The following is a 24,000-nucleotide window of genomic DNA, read 5'->3' as shown; positions in this document are numbered from 1 at the left end:
AGGGGGTTAGAGGCCGGGGGGGTGTCAGGGGGCGGGAGCCGCAGGAGGGAGTGGGGGAGTTTGGCGTGAGGGGGGTAGTTGGGGAGTTTGGCGTGAGGGGAGTAGTTGGGGAGTTTGGCGTGAGGGGGGTAGTTGGGGAGTTTGGCGTGAGGGGGGGAGTGGGGGAGTTTGGTGTGAGTGGGGGAGTTTGGTGTGAGTGGGGGAGTTTGGTGTGAGTGGGGGAGTTTGGCGTGAGTGGGGGAGTTTGGCGTGGGGGGGGAGTGGGGGAGTTTGGCGTGAGGGAGGAGTGGGGGAGTTTGGCGTGAGGGGTTGAGTGGGGGAGTTTGGCGTGAGTGGGGGAGTTTGGCGTGAGTGGGGGAGTTTGGCGTGAGTGGGGGAGTTTGGCGTGAGGGGGGGAGTTTGGCGTGAGGGGGGGAGTGGGGGAGTTTGGCGTGAGGGGGGGAGTGGGGGAGTTTGGCGTGAGTGGGGTAGTTTGGCGTGAGTGGGGTAGTTTGGCGTGAGTGGGGGAGTTTGGCGTGAGTGGGGGAGTTTGGCGTGGGGGGGGAGTGGGGGAGTTTGGCGTGAGGGGGGGAGTGGGGGAGTTTGGCGTGAGGGGGTGAGTGGGGGAGTTTGGCGTGAGGGGGTGAGTGGGGGAGTTTGGCGTGAGGGGGTGAGTGGGGGAGTTTGGCGTGAGTGGGGGAGTTTGGCGTGAGTGGGGGAGTTTGGCGTGAGTGGGGGAGTTTGGCGTGAGGGGGGGAGTTTGGCGTGAGTGGGGGAGTTTGGCGTGAGTGGGGGAGTTTGGCGTGAGGGGGGGAGTTTGGCGTGAGGGGGGGAGTGGGGGAGTTTGGCGTGAGGGGGGGAGTGGGGGAGTTTGGAGTGAGGGGGGGAGTGGGGGAGTTTGGCGTGAGGGGGGGAGTGGGGGAGCTTGGCGTGAGGGGGGGAGTTTGGCGTGAGGGGGGGAGTTTGGCGTGAGTGGGGGAGTTTGGCGTGAGTGGGGGAGTTTGGTGTGAGTGGGGGAGTTTGGTGTGAGTGGGGGAGTTTGGCGTGAGTGGGGGAGTTTGGCGTGGGGGGGGAGTGGGGGAGTTTGGCGTGAGGGAGGAGTGGGGGAGTTTGGCGTGAGGGGTTGAGTGGGGGAGTTTGGCGTGAGTGGGGGAGTTTGGCGTGAGTGGGGGAGTTTGGCGTGAGTGGGGGAGTTTGGCGTGAGGGGGGGAGTAGGGGAGTTTGGCGTGAGGGGGGGAGTGGGGGAGTTTGGCGTGAGTGGGGGAGTTTGGCGTGAGTGGGGTAGTTTGGCGTGAGTGGGGGAGTTTGGCGTGAGTGGGGGAGTTTGGCGTGGGGGGGGAGTGGGGGAGTTTGGCGTGAGGGGGGGAGTGGGAGAGTTTGGCGTGAGGGGGTGAGTGGGGGAGTTTGGCGTGAGGGGGTGAGTGGGGGAGTTTGGCGTGAGTGGGGGAGTTTGGCGTGAGTGGGGGAGTTTGGCGTGAGTGGGGGAGTTTGGCGTGAGTGGGGGAGTTTGGCGTGAGTGGGGGAGTTTGGCGTGAGTGGGGGAGTTTGGCGTGAGGGGGGGAGTGGGGGAGTTTGGCGTGAGGGGGGGAGTGGGGGAGTTTGGCGTGAGGGGGGGAGTGGGGGAGTTTGGCGTGAGGGGGGGAGTGGGGGAGTTTGGCGTGAGGGGGGAGTGGGGGAGCTTGGCGTGAGGGGGGGAGTTTGGCGTGAGTGGGGGAGTTTGGCGTGAGTGGGGGAGTTTGGCGTGGGGGGGGAGTGGGGGAGTTTGGCGTGAGGGAGGAGTGGGGGAGTTTGGCTTGAGGGAGGAGTGGGGGAGTTTGGCGTGAGGGGGTGAGTGGGGGAGTTTGGCGTGAGTGGGGGAGTTTGGCGTGAGTGGGGGAGTTTGGCGTGAGGGGGGGAGTGGGGGAGTTTGGCGTGAGGGGGGGAGTGGGGGAGTTTGGCGTGAGTGGGGGAGTTTGGCGTGAGTGGGGGAGTTTGGCGTGAGTGGGGGAGTTTGGCGTGGGGGGGAGTGGGGGAGTTTGGCGTGAGGGGGGGAGTGGGGGAGTTTGGCGTGAGGGGGTGAGTGGGGGAGTTTGGCGTGAGGGGGTGAGTGGGGGAGTTTGGCGTGAGTGGGGGAGTTTGGCGTGAGTGGGGGAGTTTGGCGTGAGGGGGGGAGTGGGGGAGTTTGGCGTGAGGGGGGGAGTGGGGGAGTTTGGCGTGAGGGGGGGAGTGGGGGAGTTTGGCGTGAGGGGGGGAGTGGGGGAGCTTGGCGTGAGGGGGGGAGTGGGGGAGTTTGGCGTGGGGGGGGCGTGGGGGAGTTTGGCGTGAGGGGGGGAGTGGGGGAGTTTGGCGTGAGTGGGGGAGTTTGGCGTGAGTGGGGGAGTTTGGCGTGAGTGGGGGAGTTTGGCGTGAGTGGGGGAGTTTGGCGTGAGTGGGGGAGTTTGGCGTGAGGGGGTGAGTGGGGGAGTTTGGCGTGAGGGGGGAAGTGGGGGAGTTTGGCGTGAGGGGGGAGTGGGGGAGTTTGGCGTGAGGGGGGGAGTGGGGGAGTTTGGCGTGAGGGGGGGAGTGGGGGAGCTTGGCGTGAGGGGGGGAGTGGGGGAGTTTGGCGTGAGGGGGGGAGTGGGGGAGTTTGGCGTGAGGGGGGGAGTGGGGGAGTTTGGCGTGAGGGGGGGAGTGGGGGAGTTTGGCGTGAGGGGGGGAGTGGGGGAGTTTGGCGTGAGGGGGGAGTGGGGGAGTTTGGCGTGAGGGGGGAGTGGGGGAGTTTGGCATGAGGGGGGGAGTGGGGGAGCTTGGCGTGAGGGGGGGAGTGGGGGAGTTTGGCGTGAGGAGGGGAGTGGGGGAGTTTGGCGTGAGGGGGGGAGTGGGGGAGTTTGGCGTGAGGGGGGGAGTGGGGGAGTTTGGCGTGAGGGGGGGAGTGGGGGAGTTTGGCGTGAGGGGGGGAGTGGGGGAGTTTGGCGTGAGGGGGGGAGTGGGGGAGTTTGGCGTGAGTGGGGGAGTTTGGCGTGAGGGGGGAGTGGGGGAGTTTGGTGTGAAGAAGCAGGAATGGACAGGGTTGGTGCATACTGAAATGGAGGTAGCAGGTTTCTGGGGAAGGAGGAGTGCTATGGGATGAGGTGGAAGGGGGAGGTCCATCAGTGAGGCCTGAGCAGGAACCAAGGGGTCTGAGAATGAAATGGGGGGTGGCGGGGGTGATCAGAGTGCACTGTATGTTGAACTGGTTATTGATGGATCTTCCTACAGGCATCGTGCTATCTGAAGCAAGGCAAATACAAGGAGGCTGAGACTCTGTACAAGGACATCCTAACCCGGGCCCATGAGAAGGAGTTTGGATCAGTCAATGGTACTTCATGAAACATGATACAACTGGGGACGCAGGGACACAGAGTATTTACAGAGCAAATTGCAAAGATCAGTGGTTGGAATATAACACACAGATCCAAACCCAGATTCACTAACTTTCCCATTGTACCCATCCCTCTAGATCGCTAACTCTCCCATTGAAACCCATCCCTCTAGATCACTAACTCTCCCATTGAAACCTATCCTTCTAGATCACTGACTCTCCCATTGAAACCCATCCCTCTAGATCACTAACTCTCCCATTGAAACCCATCCCTCTAGATCACTAACTCTCCCATTGAAACCTATCCTTCTAGATCACTGACTCTCCCATTGAAACCCATCCCTCTAGATCACTAACTCTCTCATTGAAACCTATCCCTCTAGATCACTAACTCTCCCATTGAAACCCATCCCTCTAGATCACTAACTCTCCCATTGAAACCCATCCCTCTAGATCACTAACTCTCCCATTGAAACCCATCCCTCTAGATCACTAACTCTCCCATTGAAACCCATCCCTCTAGATCACTAACTCTCCCATTGAAACCCATCCCTCTAGATCACTAACTCCCATTGAAACCCATCCCTCTAGATCACTAACTCACCCATTGAAACCCATCCCTCTAGGTCACTAACTCACCCTTTGAAACCCATCCCTCTAGATAACTAACTCAACCATTGAAACCCATCCTTCTAGATCACTAACTCTCCCATTGAAACCCATCCATCTAGATCACTAATTCTCCCATTGAAACCCATCCCTCTCGATCACTAATTCTCCCATTGAAACCCATCCCTCTAGATCACTAACTCTCCCATTGAAACCCATCCCTCTAGATCACTAACTCTCCCATTGAAACCCATCCCTCTAGATCACTAATTCCCATTGAAACCCATCCCTCTAGATCACTAATTCCCATTGAAACCCATCCCTCTAGATCACTAACTCTCCCATTGAAACCCATCCCTCTAGATCACTAACTCTCCCATTGAAACCCATCCCTCTAGATCACTAACTCTCCCATTGAAACCCATCCCTCTAGATCACTAACTCACACATTGAAACCCATCCCTCTAGATCACTAACTCCCATTGAAACCCATCCCTCTAGATCACTAACTCCCATTGAAACCCATCCCTCTAGATCACTAACTCACCCATTGAAACCCATCCCTCTAGATAACTAACTCAACCATTGAAACCCATCCTTCTAGATCACTAACTCTCCCATTGAAACCCATCCATCTAGATCACTAATTGTCCCATTGAAACCCATCCCTCTCGATCACTAACTCTCCCATTGAAAGCCATCCCTCGAGATCACTAACTCTCCCATTGAAACCCATCCCTCTAGATCACTAACTCTCCCATTGAAACCCATCCCTCTAGATCACTAATTCCCATTGAAACCCATCCCTCTAGATCACTAACTCTCCCATTGAAACCCGTCCCTCTAGATCACTAACTCTCCCATTGAAACCCTTCCCTCTAGATCAGTAACTTTCCCATTGAAACCCATCCCTTTAGATCACTAGGTCCCATTGAAACCCATCCCTCTAGATCACTAACTCCCACTGAAACCCATCCCTCTAGATCACTAACTCTCCCATTGAAACCCATCCCTCTAGATCACTAACTCTCCCATTGAAACCCATCCCTCTAGATCACTAACTCACACATCGAAACCCATCCCGCTAGATCACTAACTCTCCCATTGAAACCCATCCATCTAGATCACTAATTGTCCCATTGAAACCCATCCCTCTCGATCACTAACTCTCCCATTGAAAGCCATCCCTCGAGATCACTAACTCTCCCATTGAAACCCATCCCTCTAGATCACTAACTCTCCCATTGAAACCCATCCCTCTAGATCACTAATTCCCATTGAAACCCATCCCTCTAGATCACTAACTCTCCCATTGAAACCCGTCCCTCTAGATCACTAACTCTCCCATTGAAACCCTTCCCTCTAGATCAGTAACTTTCCCATTGAAACCCATCCCTTTAGATCACTAGGTCCCATTGAAACCCATCCCTCTAGATCACTAACTCCCACTGAAACCCATCCCTCTAGATCACTAACTCTCCCATTGAAACCCATCCCTCTAGATCACTAACTCTCCCATTGAAACCCATCCCTCTAGATCACTAACTCACACATCGAAACCCATCCCGCTAGATCACTAACTCTCCCATTGAAACCCATCCCTCTAGATCACTAACTCTCCCATTGAAACCCAAGCCTCTAGATCACTAACTCTCCCATTGAAACCCATCCCTCTAGATCACTAACTCTCCCATTGAAACCCATCCATCTAGATCACTAACTCTCCCATTGAAACCAATCCCTCTAGATCACTAACTCTCCCATTGAACCTATCATTCTGAATCACTAACGATCCCATGGCCCCCCATCTGTTTCATAGTTTACACACTTCATCATGAGGTCTCAGCATTGCATGAGCTGAATAGTGAGGGGATAGTGTTGTGGGGAGTGAGAGTGACAGGACAGGGGCAAGGGAGGAGGAGACGGTGGAGTGAGGAAGCTTAAGTTAGGGGAAGGGAGTAGGAAGAAGTGTGTGTGTTCGAATTGGAGGGAAGTTGGAGGAGCCAGTGGGACAAAAAGGAGGAGGGAGTAAGGTATGGTGGAGTGAGTGGGAGGGAGGAGGAGGCAGTGAGATGCATGGGGGGAGGAGGGGGAGTTGGTAGGAGGAGGACTGGGAGAAAGAGAGGGGATGGAGTGGGGCACGGGAGAAGGAGGGAGGCGAAATGTTGATGAGGGAGTGGGAGGAAAGAAAGGGAGGGGAGGGAGTGGGGCAAGGGAGAAGGAGGAGGTACATAGACAAGTTGGTGGAGTGGGGAGATAGGTGACAGATGAAGTTCAATGCGGAGAAGAGTGGGGTGATTCATTTTGGTAGGAAGAACATGGAGAGACAATATAAAATAAGGGGTACAACGCTAATGGATGTGTGTGTATAGATCATTGTAGGTGGCAAGACAGGTGGGGAGAGCAGTTAATAAAGCATCTCATCATCCCTGGGCTTTATTAATAGGGACATAGAGTACAAGAGCAGGGAGGTTATGCTGAGTTTATATTAGACCTCAGCTGGAGTATTGTGTACAGTTCTGGGCACCATACTATAGGAAGGATGTGAACACATTGGAGAGAGTACAGAAGAGGTTTACAAGAATGGTTCCAGGGGTGAGAAACTTCAGCTATGAGGATAGATTGGAGAGGTTGGGACTGTTCTCCTTGGGGAGGAGAAGGCTGAGAGGGGATTTGATAGAGATGTTCAAAACCATGAGGGGGCTGGACAGAGTAGACAGAGAGAAGCTGTTCCCACTCATAAAAGGATCAAGAACGAGAGGGCACAGATTTAAAGTGATTTGCGAAAGAAGCAAATGTGATGTGAGAATAAAGTTTTCACAGTGACTGGTTCGGGTCTGGAATGCACGGCCTGGAAGTGTGTTGGAGGCAGGTTCAATCGAGGCATTCAGGAGGGTATTAGATGATTATTTATATAGAAACAATGTGCAGAGGTACAGGGAAAGGGCAGGAGAGTGGTACTGAGTCATAACCCTCATTCGGAGAGGCGATGGCCCTCGCTCGGAGAGCTGATACAGACCACGTGGGCTGAATGGCCTCTTGCTCCATAACATTTCTGTAATTCTGGGAGGGAGTGGGGGGAGAAGAGGGTGGTGAGAGAGAGAGTGGGAGAAGGACGGGGCAGGAGTGGGGGTGAAGGGGGGAGGGAGTCGGGGGAGCGATGAGAGAGGGTGATTTAGTTAGGGAAGGAGGGGAAGGGAGGTTGTTGGGGGTGGGTTGTGGAATGGAGTGACAGAGGGCAGGGTTGGGAGGCTCGGGGGTGGGGAGGAGGTTTTGGTGTTGTTGAGGGCGGAGAAGGGGATAGTTTTGTGCATCGTTTCCTCTGGCTGGTTTCTGCAAATGTTGCTGATTGGAATGTTCCTCTTGTTTCTAGGGGAGAATAAACCCATCTGGATGCACGCAGAAGAACGGGAGGAGCTCAGCAAGGTGAGCGAGCAGTCTCTCACTGCCCCCCACACCCTCCACCCCACTGGCAGCCCAGAACCCCTTCCCCCCACACCCCCAGCCCTTTCCTCCCCTTTCTGCTGATTCATTCCTGGATCGCAGATAGTTGGTCTGATAATTGTGAGACACTGGAGGTGTCAAGAGAGCTGGTGCTGCTCAGCGGACATGTGGAAACTGATGCTGGACCTTTGTTCAGGGACTCCGATGGTAGGTGAGAAATAGGATCATGACAGCAGGAAGAACGGACAAGCTCAGCATGTTTGTAACTGGAGGTTTTCTGGTTCTGTTTCAGGGGAAACACAAGGATAGTGCTCCTTACGCGGAGTACGGTGGTTGGTACAAGGCTTGCAAAGTCAACAGGTAAGGAGTGGCCAATTAGCGTACCCAGCTTTCGGAGGCATGGGTTGAGAAGTCCAGAGAGGAAGGGAGGTGGTGTTGAACTCAGTCCTATAACACTGAGGCACACACATCAAGCCAGGGTCATGGCCGCTCACCAACCAACATGGGGAGGGAGTGGGAGGGGAACACTGACGCCAAACTGAAGAGAAGGGTCACAACCATGGTCCCTTCACCCAGCGGAGCCCAATTCAGGCAGAAGCCTGGTGACTGACTCAAATCTGCTTCTCCCTTCCAGTCCCACAGTGAACACCACGCTGAGGAATCTCGGAGCACTGTACAGACGCCAAGGCAAACTGGAGGCTGCAGAAACTCTGGAAGAATGTGCCACCCGATCGCGGAAACGGGTAACTCAACCTGTCCCCACCAGTACTGTACCCCAGTGTTATACAGTGACAGACCTGTCCCCACCAGTACTGTACCCCAGTGTTATACAGTGACAGACCCGTCCCCACCAGTACTGTACACAGTGTTATACAGAGACAGACCTGCCCCCACCAGTACTGTACCCCAGTATTATGCAGTGACAGACCTGTCCCCACCAGTACTGTCCCCCAGTGTTATACAGTGACAGACCCGTCCCCACCAATACTGTTCCCCAGTGTTATACAGTGACACACCCGTCCCCAGCAGTACTGTACCCCAGTGTTATACAGTAACATACCTGTCCCCACCAGTACTGTACCCCAGTGTTATACACTGACAGACCCGTCCCCACCAGTACTGTACCCCAGTGTTATACAGTGACAGACCTGTCCCCACCAGTACTGTACTCCAGTGTTATACAGTGACAGACCTGTCCCCACCAGTACTGTACCCCAGTGTTATACAGTGACAGACCTGTCCCCACCAGTTCTGTACCCCAGTGTTATACAGTGACAGACCTGTCCCTACCAGTACTGTAACCCAGTGTTATACAGTGACAGACCAGCCCCCACCAGTACTGTACCCCAGTGTTATACAGTGACAGACCTGTCCCCAACAGTACTGTACCCCAGTGTTATACAGTGACAGACCTCTCCCCACCAGTACTGTACCCCAGTGTTATACAGTGACAGACCTCTCCCCACCAGTACTGTACCCCAGTGTTATACAGTGACAGACCTGTCCCCACCAGTTCTGTACCCCAGTGTTATACAGTGACAGACCTGTCCCCACCAGTACTGTACCCCAGTGTTATACAGTGACAGACCTCTCCCTACCAGTACTGTGCCCGTGTTATGTAGTACTTTACCTCAGTGTTATACAGTGTCAGACCTCTTCCCACCAGTACTGTACCCCAGTGTTATACAGTGTCAGACCCGTCCCCACCAGTACTGTACCCCAGTGTTATACAGAGTACTGTACCCCATTGTTATACAGTGACAGACCCGTCCCCACCAGTACTGTACCCCAGTGATATACATTGAGAACCCGTCCCCACCAATACTGTTCCCCAGTGTTATACAGTGACAGAGCCATCCCCACCAGTACTGTACACCAGTGTTATACAGTGTCAGAACTGCCCCACCAGTACTGTACCCCAGTGTTATACATTGACAGACCCGTCCCCACCAGTACTGTACCCCAGTGTTATACAGTGACATAGTCATCGCCACCAGTACTGTACCCCAGTGTTATACAGAGTACTGTACCCCAGTGTTATACAGTGACAGACCAGTCCCCACCTGTACTGTACCCCAGTGTTATACAGAGTACTGTACCCCAGTGTTATACAGTGACAGACCTGTCCCCACCAGTGCTGTACCCCAGTGTTACACAGTGACAGACCCGTCCCCACCAGTACTGTACCCCAGTGTTATACAGTGACAGACCCGTCCCCAGCAGTACTGTACCCCAGTGTTATACAGTGACAGACCCATCCCCACCAGTACTGTACCCCACTGTTATAGTGACAGACCTGTCCCCACCAGTACTGTACCCCAGTGTTATTCAGTGACAGACCTGTCCCCACAAGTACTGTACCCCAGTGTTATACAGTAACAGAGCTGTCCCCACCAGTACTGTACCCCAGTGTTATAAAGTGACAGACCTGTCCCCAAAGGTACTGTACCACAGTGTTATACAGTGACAGACGTGTCCCCACCAGTACTGTACCCCAGTGTTATACAGTGACAGACATGTCCCCCCCAGTACTGTACCCCAGTGTTATACAGTGACAGACCTGTCCCCACCAGTGCTGTACCCCAGTGTTACACAGTGACAGACCCGTCCCCACCAGTACCGTACCCCAGTGTTATACAGTGACAAACCCGTCCCCAGCAGTACTGTACCCCAGTGTTATAGTGACAGACCTGTCCCCACAAGTACTGTAATCCAGTGTTATACAGTGACAGCTCTGTCCCCACCAGTACTGTACCCCAGTGTTATACAGTGACAGACCTGTCCCCACCAGTGCTGTACCCCAGTGTTACACAGTGACAGACCCATCCCCACCAGTACCGTACCCCAGTGTTATACAGTGACAGACCCGTCCCCACCAGTACTGTACCCCACTGTTATAGTGACAGACCTGTCCCCACAAGTACTGTACTCCAGTGTTATACAGTGACAGCTCTGTCCCCCACCAGTACTGCACCCCAGTGTTATACAGTGTCAGACCTCTTCCCACCAGTACAGTACCCCAGTGTTATACAGTGTCAGACCCGTCCCCACCAGTACTGTACCCAGTGTTATAGAGTGACAGACCTGTCCCCACCAGTACTGTACCCCAGTGTTATACAGTGACAGACCTGTCCCCACCAGTACTGTACCCGTGTTATACAGTGACAGACCTCTCCCCACCAGTACTGTACCCGTGTTATAGAGTGACAGACCCGTCCCCACCAGTACTGTACCCCAGTGTTATACAGTGACAGACCTGTCCCCAACAGTACTGTACCCCAGTGTTATACAGTGACAGACCTCTCCCCACCAGTACTGTACCCCAGTGTTATAGAGTACTTTACCTCAGTGTTATACAGTGACAGACCCGTTCCCACCAGTACTGTACCCCAGTGTTATACAGTGACAGAGCTATCCCTACCAGTACTGTACCTCAGTGTTATACAGAGTACTGTACCCCAGTGTTATACAGTGACAGACCAGTCCCCACCTGTACTGTACCCCAGTGTTATACAGAGGACTGTACCCCAGTGTTATACAGTGACAGACCTGTCCCCACCAGTGCTGTACCCCAGTGTTACACAGTGACAGACCCGTCCCCACCAGTACTGTACCCCAGTGTTATACAGTGACAGACCCGTCCCCAGCAGTACTGTACCCCAGTGTTATACAGTGACAGACCCATCCCCACCAGTACTGTACCCCTGTGTTATACAGTGACAGACCTCTCCCTACCAGTACTGTGCCCGTGTTATGTAGTACTTTACCTCAGTGTTATACAGTGTCAGACCTCTTCCCACCAGTACTGTACCCCACTGTTATAGTGACAGACCTGTCCCCACAAGTACTGTACTCCAGTGTTATACAGTGACAGCTCTGTCCCCACCAGTACTGTACCCCAGTGTTATACAGTGACAGACCTGTCCCCACCAGTACTGTACCCCAGTGTTATACAGTGACAGACCTCTCCCTACCAGTACTGTGCCCGTGTTATGTAGTACTTTACCTCAGTGTTATACAGTGTCAGACCTCTTCCCACCAGTACTGTACCCCAGTGTTATACAGTGTCAGACCCGTCCCCACCAGTACTGTACCCCAGTGTTATACAGAGTACTGTACCCCATTGTTATACAGTGACAGACCCGTCCCCACCAGTACTGTACCCCAGTGATATACATTGAGAACCCGTCCCCACCAATACTGTTCCCCAGTGTTATACAGTGACAGAGCCATCCCCACCAGTACTGTACACCAGTGTTATACAGTGTCAGAACTGCCCCACCAGTACTGTACCCCAGTGTTATACATTGACAGACCCGTCCCCACCAGTACTGTACCCCAGTGTTATACAGTGACATAGTCATCGCCACCAGTACTGTACCCCAGTGTTATACAGAGTACTGTACCCCAGTGTTATACAGTGACAGACCAGTCCCCACCTGTACTGTACCCCAGTGTTATACAGAGTACTGTACCCCAGTGTTATACAGTGACAGACCTGTCCCCACCAGTGCTGTACCCCAGTGTTACACAGTGACAGACCCGTCCCCACCAGTACTGTACCCCAGTGTTATACAGTGACAGACCCGTCCCCAGCAGTACTGTACCCCAGTGTTATACAGTGACAGACCCATCCCCACCAGTACTGTACCCCACTGTTATAGTGACAGACCTGTCCCCACCAGTACTGTACCCCAGTGTTATTCAGTGACAGACCTGTCCCCACAAGTACTGTACCCCAGTGTTATACAGTAACAGAGCTGTCCCCACCAGTACTGTACCCCAGTGTTATAAAGTGACAGACCTGTCCCCAAAGGTACTGTACCACAGTGTTATACAGTGACAGACGTGTCCCCACCAGTACTGTACCCCAGTGTTATACAGTGACAGACATGTCCCCCCCAGTACTGTACCCCAGTGTTATACAGTGACAGACCTGTCCCCACCAGTGCTGTACCCCAGTGTTACACAGTGACAGACCCGTCCCCACCAGTACCGTACCCCAGTGTTATACAGTGACAAACCCGTCCCCAGCAGTACTGTACCCCAGTGTTATAGTGACAGACCTGTCCCCACAAGTACTGTAATCCAGTGTTATACAGTGACAGCTCTGTCCCCACCAGTACTGTACCCCAGTGTTATACAGTGACAGACCTGTCCCCACCAGTGCTGTACCCCAGTGTTACACAGTGACAGACCCATCCCCACCAGTACCGTACCCCAGTGTTATACAGTGACAGACCCGTCCCCACCAGTACTGTACCCCACTGTTATAGTGACAGACCTGTCCCCACAAGTACTGTACTCCAGTGTTATACAGTGACAGCTCTGTCCCCACCAGTACTGCACCCCAGTGTTATACAGTGTCAGACCTCTTCCCACCAGTACAGTACCCCAGTGTTATACAGTGTCAGACCCGTCCCCACCAGTACTGTACCCCAGTGTTATAGAGTGACAGACCTGTCCCCACCAGTACTGTACCCCAGTGTTATACAGTGACAGACCTGTCCCCACCAGTACTGTACCCGTGTTATACAGTGACAGACCTCTCCCCACCAGTACTGTACCCGTGTTATAGAGTGACAGACCCGTCCCCACCAGTACTGTACCCCAGTGTTATACAGTGACAGACCTGTCCCCAACAGTACTGTACCCCAGTGTTATACAGTGACAGACCTCTCCCCACCAGTACTGTACCCCAGTGTTATAGAGTACTTTACCTCAGTGTTATACAGTGTCAGACCTCTTCCCACCAGTACTGTACCCCAGTGTTATACAGTGACAGACCTCTCCCCACCAGTACTGTACCCCAGTGTTATACAGTGACAGACCCGTCCCCACCAGTACTGTACCCCAGTGTTATACAGTGACAGACCTGTCCCCACCAGTACTGTACCCCAGTGTTATACAGTGACAGACCTGTCCCCACCAGTACTGTACCCCAGTGTTATACAGTGACAGACCTCTCCCTACCAGTACTGTACCCCAGTGTTATGTAGTACTTTACCTCAGTGTTATACAGAGTACTGTACCCCAGTGTTATACAGTGACAGACCAGTCCCCACCTGTACTGTACCCCAGTGTTATACAGAGGACTGTACCCCAGTGTTATACAGTGACAGACCTGTCCCCACCAGTGCTGTACCCCAGTGTTACACAGTGACAGACCCGTCCCCACCAGTACTGTACCCCAGTGTTATACAGTGACCGACCCGTCCCCAGCAGTACTGTACCCCAGTGTTATACAGTGACAGACCCATCCCCACCAGTACTGTACCCCACTGTTATAGTGACAGACCTGTCCCCACAAGTACTGTACTCCAGTGTTATACAGTGACAGCTCTGTCCCCACCAGTACTGTACCCCAGTGTTATACAGTGACAGACCTGTCCCCACCAGTACTGTACCCCAGTGTTATTCAGTGACAGACCTGTCCCCACAAGTACTGTACCCCAGTGTTACACTTTGACAGACCTGTCCCCACAAGTACTGTCCCCCAGTGTTATACAGTAACAGAGCTGTCCCCACCAGTACTGTACCCCAGTGTTATAAAGTGACAGACCCGTCCCCAAAGGTACTGTACCACAGTGTTATACAGTGACAGACCTGTCCCCACCAGTACTGTACCCCAGTGTTATACAGTGACAGACATGTCCCCCCCAGTACTGTACCCCAGTGTTATACAGTGACAGACCTGTCCCCACCAGTGCTGTACCCCAGTGTTACACAGTGACAGACCCGTCCCCACCAGTACCGTACCCCAGTGTTATACAGTGTCAAACCCGTCCCCAGCAGTACCGTACCCCAGTGTTATAGTGACAGACCTATCCCCACAAGTACTGTAATCCAGTGTTATACAGTGACAGCTCTGTCCCCACCAGTACTGTACCCCAGTGTTATACAGTGACAGACCTGTCCCCACCAGTGCTGTACCCCAGTGTTACACAGTGACAGACCCGTCCCCACCAGTACCGTACCCCAGTGTTATACAGTGACAGACCCGTCCCCACCAGTACTGTACCCCACTGTTATAGTGACAGACCTGTCCCCACAAGTACTGTACTCCAGTGTTATACAGTGACAGCTCTGTCCCCACCAGTACTGTACCCCAGTGTTATACAGTGTCAGACCCGTCCCCACCAGTACTGTACCCCAGTGTTATACAGTGACAGACCTCTCCCCACCAGTACTGTACCCCAGTGTTATACAGCGACAGACCCGTCCCCACCAATACTGTACCCCAGTGTTATACAGTGACAGACCTCTCCCCACCAGTACTGTACCCCAGTGTTATACAGCGACAGACCCGTCCCCACCAGTACTGTACCCCAGTGTTATACAGTGACTGACCTGTCCCCACCAGTACTGTACCCCAGTGTTATACAGTGACAGACCTCTCCCCACCAGTACTGTACCCCAGTGTTATAGACTGACAGACCCGTCCCCACCAGTACTGTACCCCAGTGTTATACAGTGACAGACCTCTCCCCACCAGTACTGTACCCAAGTGTTATAGAGTACTTTACCTCAGTGTTATACAGTGTCAGACCTCTTCCCACCAGTACTGTACCCCAGTGTTATACAGTGACAGACCTCTCCCCACCAGTACTGTACCCCAGTGTTATACAGCGACAGACCCGTCCCCACCAGTACTGTACCCCAGTGTTATACAGTGACAGACCTGTCCCCACCAGTACTGTACCCCAGTGTTATACAGTGACAGACCTGTCCCCACCAGTACTGTACCCCAGTGTTATACAGTGACAGACCTCTCCCTACCAGTACTGTACCCCAGTGTTATGTAGTACTTTACCTCAGTGTTATACAGTGTCAGACCTCTTCCCACCAGTACTGTACCCCAGTGTTATACAGTGTCAGACCTGTCCCCACCAGTACTGTACCCCAGTGTTATACAGAGTACTGTACCCCATTGTTATACAGTGACAGACCCGTCCTCACCAGTACTGTACCCCAGTGATATACATTGACAACCCGTCCCCACCAATACTGTTCCCCAGTGTTATACAGTGACAGAGCCATCCCCACCAGTACTGTACACCAGTGTTATACAGTGTCAGAACTGCCCCACCAGTACTGTACCCCAGTGTTATACAAAGTACTGTACCCCAGTGTTACACAGTGACAGACCAGTTCCCACCTGTACTGTACCCCAGTGTTATACAGAGTACTGTACCCCAGTGTTATACAGTGACAGACCCGTCCCCACCAGTACTGTACCCCAGTGTTATACAGTGACAGACCCGTCCCCAGCAGTACTGTACCCCAGTGTTATACAGTGACAGACCCGTCCCCACCAGTACTGTACCCCACTGTTTTCGTGACAGACCTGTCCCCACAAGTACTGTACTCCAGTGTTATACAGTGACAGCTCTGTTCCCACCAGTACTGAACCCAGTGTTATACAGTGACAGACCTGTCCCCACAAGTACTGTACCCCAGTGTTATACAGTAACAGAGCTATCCCCACCAGTACTGTACCCCAGTGTTATAAAGTGACAGACCCGTCCCCAAAGGTACTGTACCACAGTGTTATACAGTGACAGACCTGTCCCCACCAGTACTGTACCCCAGTGTTATACAGTGACAGACATGACCCCACCAGTACTGTACCCCAGTGTTATACAGTGACAGACCTGTCCCCACCAGTGCTGTACCCCAGTGTACACAGTGACAGACCCGTCCCCACCAGTACTGTACCCCAGTGTTATACAGTGACAAACCCGTCCCCACCAGTACTGTACCCCAGTGTTATACAGTGACAAACCCGTCCCCAGCAGTACTGTACCCCAGTGTTATACAGTGACAGACCTGTCCCCACAAGTACTGTACCCCAGTGTTACACTTTGACAGACTTGTCCCCACAAGTACTGTACCCCAGTGTTATACAGTGACAGAGCTGTCCCCACCAGTTCTGTACCCCAGAGTTATAAAGTGACAGACCCGTCCCCAAAGGTACTGTACCCCAGTGTTATACAGTGACAGAGCTGTCCCCACCAGTTCTGTACCCCAGTGTTATAAAGTGACAGACCCGTCCCCAAAGGTACTGTACCCCAGCGTTATACAGTGACAGACCTGTCCCCACCAGTACTGTACCCCAGTGTTATACAGTGACAGACCTGTCCCCACCAGTACTGTACCCCAGTGTTATACAGTGACAGACCTGTCCCCACCAGTGCTGTACACCAGTGTTACACAGTGACACACCCGTCCCCACCAGTACTGTACCCCAGTGTTATACAGTAACAGACCCGTCCCCAGCAGTACTGTACCCCAGTGTTATACAGTGACAGACCCGTCCCCACCAGTACTGTACCCCACTGTTATAGTGACAGACCTGTCCCCACAAGTACTGTACTCCATTGTTATACAGTGACAGCTCTGTCCCCACCAGTACTGTACCCCAGTGTTATACAGTGACAGACCTGTCCCCACCAGTACTGTACCCCTGTGTTATACAGTGAAAGACCTGTCCCCACCAGTACTGTACCCCAGTTTTATACAGTGACAGACCTGTCCCCACAAGTACTGTACCCCAGTGTTACACTTTGACAGACCTGTCCCCACAAGTACTGTACCCCAGTGTTACACTTTGACAGACCTGTCCCCACCAGTACTGTACCCCAGTGTTATACAGTGACAGACCTCTCCCCACCAGTACTGTACCCCAGTGTTATACAGCGACAGACCCGTCCCCACCAATACTGTACCCCAGTGTTATACAGTGACAGACCTCTCCCCACCAGTACTGTACCCCAGTGTTATACAGCGACAGACCCGTCCCCACCAGTACTGTACCCCAGTGTTATACAGTGACTGACCTGTCCCCACCAGTACTGTACCCCAGTGTTATACAGTGACAGACCTCTCCCCACCAGTACTGTACCCCAGTGTTATAGACTGACAGACCCGTCCCCACCAGTACTGTACCCCAGTGTTATACAGTGACAGACCTCTCCCCACCAGTACTGTACCCAAGTGTTATAGAGTACTTTACCTCAGTGTTATACAGTGTCAGACCTCTTCCCACCAGTACTGTACCCCAGTGTTATACAGTGACAGACCTCTCCCCACCAGTACTGTACCCCAGTGTTATACAGCGACAGACCCGTCCCCACCAGTACTGTACCCCAGTGTTATACAGTGACAGACCTGTCCCCACCAGTACTGTACCCCAGTGTTATACAGTGACAGACCTGTCCCCACCAGTACTGTACCCCAGTGTTATACAGTGACAGACCTCTCCCTACCAGTACTGTACCCCAGTGTTATGTAGTACTTTACCTCAGTGTTATACAGTGTCAGACCTCTTCCCACCAGTACTGTACCCCAGTGTTATACAGTGTCAGACCTGTCCCCACCAGTACTGTACCCCAGTGTTATACAGAGTACTGTACCCCATTGTTATACAGTGACAGACCCGTCCTCACCAGTACTGTACCCCAGTGATATACATTGACAACCCGTCCCCACCAATACTGTTCCCCAGTGTTATACAGTGACAGAGCCATCCCCACCAGTACTGTACACCAGTGTTATACAGTGTCAGAACTGCCCCACCAGTACTGTACCCCAGTGTTATACAAAGTACTGTACCCCAGTGTTACACAGTGACAGACCAGTTCCCACCTGTACTGTACCCCAGTGTTATACAGAGTACTGTACCCCAGTGTTATACAGTGACAGACCCGTCCCCACCAGTACTGTACCCCAGTGTTATACAGTGACAGACCCGTTCCCAGCAGTACTGTACCCCAGTGTTATACAGTGACAGACCCGTCCCCACCAGTACTGTACCCCACTGTTTTCGTGACAGACCTGTCCCCACAAGTACTGTACTCCAGTGTTATACAGTGACAGCTCTGTTCCCACCAGTACTGAACCCAGTGTTATACAGTGACAGACCTGTCCCCACAAGTACTGTACCCCAGTGTTATACAGTAACAGAGCTATCCCCACCAGTACTGTACCCCAGTGTTATAAAGTGACAGACCCGTCCCCAAAGGTACTGTACCACAGTGTTATACAGTGACAGACCTGTCCCCACCAGTACTGTACCCCAGTGTTATTCAGTGACAGACATGACCCCACCAGTACTGTACCCCAGTGTTATACAGTGACAGACCTGTCCCCACCAGTGCTGTACCCCAGTGTTACACAGTGACAGACCCGTCCCCACCAGTACTGTACCCCAGTGTTATACAGTGACAAACCCGTCCCCACCAGTACTGTACCCCAGTGTTATACAGTGACAAACCCGTCCCCAGCAGTACTGTACCCCAGTGTTATACAGTGACAGACCTGTCCCCACAAGTACTGTACCCCAGTGTTACACTTTGACAGACTTGTCCCCACAAGTACTGTACCCCAGTGTTATACAGTGACAGAGCTGTCCCCACCAGTTCTGTACCCCAGAGTTATAAAGTGACAGACCCGTCCCCAAAGGTACTGTACCCCAGTGTTATACAGTGACAGAGCTGTCCCCACCAGTTCTGTACCCCAGTGTTATAAAGTGACAGACCCGTCCCCAAAGGTACTGTACCCCAGCGTTATACAGTGACAGACCTGTCCCCACCAGTACTGTACCCCAGTGTTATACAGTGACAGACCTGTCCCCACCAGTACTGTACCCCAGTGTTATACAGTGACAGACCTGTCCCCACCAGTGCTGTACACCAGTGTTACACAGTGACACACCCGTCCCCACCAGTACTGTACCCCAGTGTTATACAGTAACAGACCCGTCCCCAGCAGTACTGTACCCCAGTGTTATACAGTGACAGACCCGTCCCCACCAGTACTGTACCCCACTGTTATAGTGACAGACCTGTCCCCACAAGTACTGTACTCCATTGTTATACAGTGACAGCTCTGTCCCCACCAGTACTGTACCCCAGTGTTATACAGTGACAGACCTGTCCCCACCAGTACTGTACCCCTGTGTTATACAGTGAAAGACCTGTCCCCACCAGTACTGTACCCCAGTGTTATACAGTGACAGACCTGTCCCCACAAGTACTGTACCCCAGTGTTACACTTTGACAGACCTGTCCCCACAAGTACTGTACCCCAGTGTTACACTTTGACAGACCTGTCCCCACCAGTACTGTACCCCAGTGTTATACAGTGACAGAGCTGTCCCCACCAGTACTGTACCCCAGTGTTATACAGTGACAGACCTGTCCCCACCAGTACTGTACCCGTGTTATACAGTGACAGACCTCTCCCCACCAGTACTGTACCCGTGTTATAGAGTGACAGACCCGTCCCCACCAGTACTGTACCCCAGTGTTATACAGTGACAGACCTGTCCCCAACAGTACTGTACCCCAGTGTTATACAGTGACAGACCTCTCCCCACCAGTACTGTACCCCAGTGTTAGAGAGTACTTTACCTCAGTGTTATACAGTGTCAGACCTCTTCCCACCAGTACTGTACCCCAGTGTTATACAGTGACAGACCTCTCCCCACCAGTACTGTACCCCAGTGTTATACAGTGACAGACCCGTCCCCACCAGTACTGTACCCCAGTGTTATACAGTGACAGACCTGTCCCCACCAGTCCTGTACCCCAGTGTTATACAGTGACAGACCTGTCCCCACCAGTACTGTACCCCAGTGTTATACAGTGACAGACCTCTCCCTACCAGTACTGTACCCCAGTGTTATGTAGTACTTTACCTCAGTGTTATACAGAGTACTGTAGCCCAGTGTTATACAGTGACAGACCAGTCCCCACCTGTACTGTACCCCAGTGTTATACAGAGGACTGTACCCCAGTGTTATACAGTGACAGACCTGTCCCCACCAGTGCTGTACCCCAGTGTTACACATTGACAGACCCGTCCCCACCAGTACTGTACCCCAGTGTTATACAGTGACAGACCCGTCCCCAGCAGTACTGTACCCCAGTGTTATACAGTGACAGACCCATCCCCACCAGTACTGTACCCCACTGTTATAGTGACAGACCTGTCCCCACAAGTACTGTACTCCAGTGTTATACAGTGACAGCTCTGTCCCCACCAGTACTGTACCCCAGTGTTATACAGTGACAGACCTGTCCCCACCAGTACTGTACCCCAGTGTTATTCAGTGACAGACCTGTCCCCACAAGTACTGTACCCCAGTGTTACACTTTGACAGACCTGTCCCCACAAGTACTGTCCCCCAGTGTTATACAGTAACAGAGCTGTCCCCACCAGTACTGTACCCCAGTGTTATAGTGTGACAGACCCGTCCCCACCAGTATTGTACCCCAGTGTTATATCGTGACAGACCTATCCCCCCCAGTACTGTACCCCAGTGTTATACAGTGACAGACCTGTCCCCCCCCAGTACTGTACCCCAGTGTTATTCAGGGACAGACCTGTCCCCACCAGTGCTGTACCCCAGTGTTACACAGTGACAGACCCGTCCCCACCAGTACCGTACCCCAGTGTTATACAGTGTCAAACCCGTCCCCAGCAGTACCGTACCCCAGTGTTATAGTGACAGACCTGTCCCCACAAGTACTGTAATCCAGTGTTATACAGTGACAGCTCTGTCCCCACCAGTACTGTACCCCAGTGTTATACAGTGACAGACCTGTCCCCACCAGTGCTGTACCCCAGTGTTACACAGTGACAGACCCGTCCCCACCAGTACCGTACCCCAGTGTTATACAGTGACAGACCCGTCCCCACCAGTACTGTACCCCACTGTTATAGTGACAGACCTGTCCCCACAAGTACTGTACTCCAGTGTTATACAGTGACAGCTCTGTCCCCACCAGTACTGTACCCCAGTGTTATACAGTGTCAGACCCGTCCCCACCAGTACTGTACCCCAGTGTTATACAGTGACAGACCTCTCCCCACCAGTACTGTACCCCAGTGTTATACAGCGACAGACCCGTCCCCACCAGTACTGTACCCCAGTGTTATACAGTGACAGACCTCTCCCCATCAGTACTGTACCCCAGTGTTATACAGCGACAGACCCGTCCCCACCAGTACTGTACCCCAGTGTTATACAGTGACTGACCTGTCCCCACCAGTACTGTACCCCAGTGTTATACAGTGACAGACCTCTCCCCACCAGTACTGTACCCCAGTGTTATAGACTGACAGACCCGTCCCCACCAGTACTGTACCCCAGTGTTATACAGTGACAGACCTCTCCCCACCAGTACTGTACCCAAGTGTTATAGAGTACTTTACCTCAGTGTTATACAGTGTCAGACCTCTTCCCACCAGTACTGTACCCCAGTGTTATACAGTGACAGACCTCTCCCCACCAGTACTGTACCCCAGTGTTATACAGCGACAGACCCGTCCCCACCAGTACTGTACCCCAGTGTTATACAGTGACAGACCTGTCCCCACCAGTACTGTACCCCAGTGTTATACAGTGACAGACCTGTCCCCACCAGTACTGTACCCCAGTGTTATACAGTGACAGACCTCTCCCTACCAGTACTGTACCCCAGTGTTATGTAGTACTTTACCTCAGTGTTATACAGTGTCAGACCTGTCCCCACCAGTACTGTACCCCAGTGTTATACAGAGTACTGTACCCCATTGTTATACAGTGACAGACCCGTCCTCACCAGTACTGTACCCCAGTGATATACATTGACAACCCGTCCCCACCAATACTGTTCCCCAGTGTTATACAGTGACAGAGCCATCCCCACCAGTACTGTACACCAGTGTTATACAGTGTCAGAACTGCCCCACCAGTACTGTACCCCAGTGTTATACATTGACAGACCCGTCCCCACCAGTACTGTACCCCAGTGTTATACAGTGACATAGTCATCGCCACCAGTGCTGTACCCCAGTGTTATACAAAGTACTGTACCCCAGTGTTACACAGTGACAGACCAGTTCCCACCTGTACTGTACCCCAGTGTTATACAGAGTACTGTACCCCAGTGTTATACAGTGACAGACCCGTCCCCACCAGTACTGTACCCCAGTGTTATACAGTGACAGACCCGTCCCCAGCAGTACTGTACCCCAGTGTTATACAGTGACAGACCCGTCCCCACCAGTACTGTACCCCACTGTTTTCGTGACAGACCTGTCCCCACAAGTACTGTACTCCAGTGTTATACAGTGACAGCTCTGTTCCCACCAGTACTGAACCCAGTGTTATACAGTGACAGACCTGTCCCCACCAGTACTGTACCCCAGTGTTATACAGTGACAGACCTGTCCCCACCAGTACTGTACCCCAGTGTTATTCAGTGACAGACCTGTCCCCACAAGTACTGTACCCCAGTGTTACACTTTGACAGACCTGTCCCCACAAGTACTGTACCCCAGTGTTATACAGTAACAGAGCTATCCCCACCAGTACTGTACCCCAGTGTTATAAAGTGACAGACCCGTCCCCAAAGGTACTGTACCACAGTGTTATACAGTGACAGACCTGTCCCCACCAGTACTGTACCCCAGTGTTATACAGTGACAGACATGACCCCACCAGTACTGTACCCCAGTGTTATACAGTGACAGACCTGTCCCCACCAGTGCTGTACCCCAGTGTTACACAGTGACAGACCCGTCCCCACCAGTACTGTACCCCAGTGTTATACAGTGACAAACCCGTCCCCACCAGTACTGTACCCCAGTGTTATACAGTGACAAACCCGTCCCCAGCAGTACTGTACCCCAGTGTTATACAGTGACAGACCTGTCCCCACAAGTACTGTACCCCAGTGTTACACTTTGACAGACTTGTCCCCACAAGTACTGTACCCCAGTGTTATACAGTGACAGAGCTGTCCCCACCAGTTCTGTACCCCAGAGTTATAAAGTGACAGACCCGTCCCCAAAGGTACTGTACCCCAGTGTTATACAGTGACAGAGCTGTCCCCACCAGTTCTGTACCCCAGTGTTATAAAGTGACAGACCCGTCCCCAAAGGTACTGTACCCCAGCGTTATACAGTGACAGACCTGTCCCCACCAGTACTGTACCCCAGTGTTATACAGTGACAGACCTGTCCCCACCAGTACTGTACCCCAGTGTTATACAGTGACAGACCTGTCCCCACCAGTGCTGTACACCAGTGTTACACAGTGACACACCCGTCCCCACCAGTACTGTACCCCAGTGTTATACAGTAACAGACCCGTCCCCAGCAGTACTGTACCCCAGTGTTATACAGTGACAGACCCGTCCCCACCAGTACTGTACCCCACTGTTATAGTGACAGACCTGTCCCCACAAGTACTGTACTCCATTGTTATACAGTGACAGCTCTGTCCCCACCAGTACTGTACCCCAGTGTTATACAGTGACAGACCTGTCCCCACCAGTACTGTACCCCTGTGTTATACAGTGAAAGACCTGTCCCCACCAGTACTGTACCCCAGTGTTATACAGTGACAGACCTGTCCCCACAAGTACTGTACCCCAGTGTTACACTTTGACAGACCTGTCCCCACAAGTACTGTACCCCAGTGTTACACTTTGACAGACCTGTCCCCACCAGTACTGTACCCCAGTGTTATACAGTGACAGAGCTGTCCCCACCAGTACTGTACCCCAGTGTTATAAAGTGACAGAGCCGTCCCCAAAGGTACTGTACCACAGTGTTATACAGTGACAGACCTGTCCCCACCAGTACTGTACCCCAGT

The 24,000-nt window shown here is 52.8% G+C and overlaps 1 protein-coding gene across 1 annotated transcript in view; it reads left to right on the top strand.

Annotated features, from left to right (window-relative positions):
• LOC121278082 (kinesin light chain 1-like) overlaps positions 1-24,000 on the top strand; it is a 119,232-nt gene that overhangs the window by 90,910 nt on the left and 4,322 nt on the right. Inside the window, exons 9-12 of the mRNA XM_041188143.1 lie at positions 3,196-3,295; positions 7,281-7,333; positions 7,644-7,711; positions 7,986-8,116. Coding sequence (XP_041044077.1) covers positions 3,196-3,295; positions 7,281-7,333; positions 7,644-7,711; positions 7,986-8,116 — 352 coding nt within the window. The remainder of the gene's footprint in view (positions 1-3,195; positions 3,296-7,280; positions 7,334-7,643; positions 7,712-7,985; positions 8,117-24,000) is intronic.

This window comes from Carcharodon carcharias, chromosome 5 (assembly GCF_017639515.1).
Source record: "Carcharodon carcharias isolate sCarCar2 chromosome 5, sCarCar2.pri, whole genome shotgun sequence".
Taxonomy (NCBI): Eukaryota; Metazoa; Chordata; class Chondrichthyes; order Lamniformes; family Lamnidae; genus Carcharodon; species Carcharodon carcharias.
The sequence above is the reverse complement of the archived record's forward strand: the minus strand, read 5'-3'. Positions and strand labels throughout refer to the sequence as shown.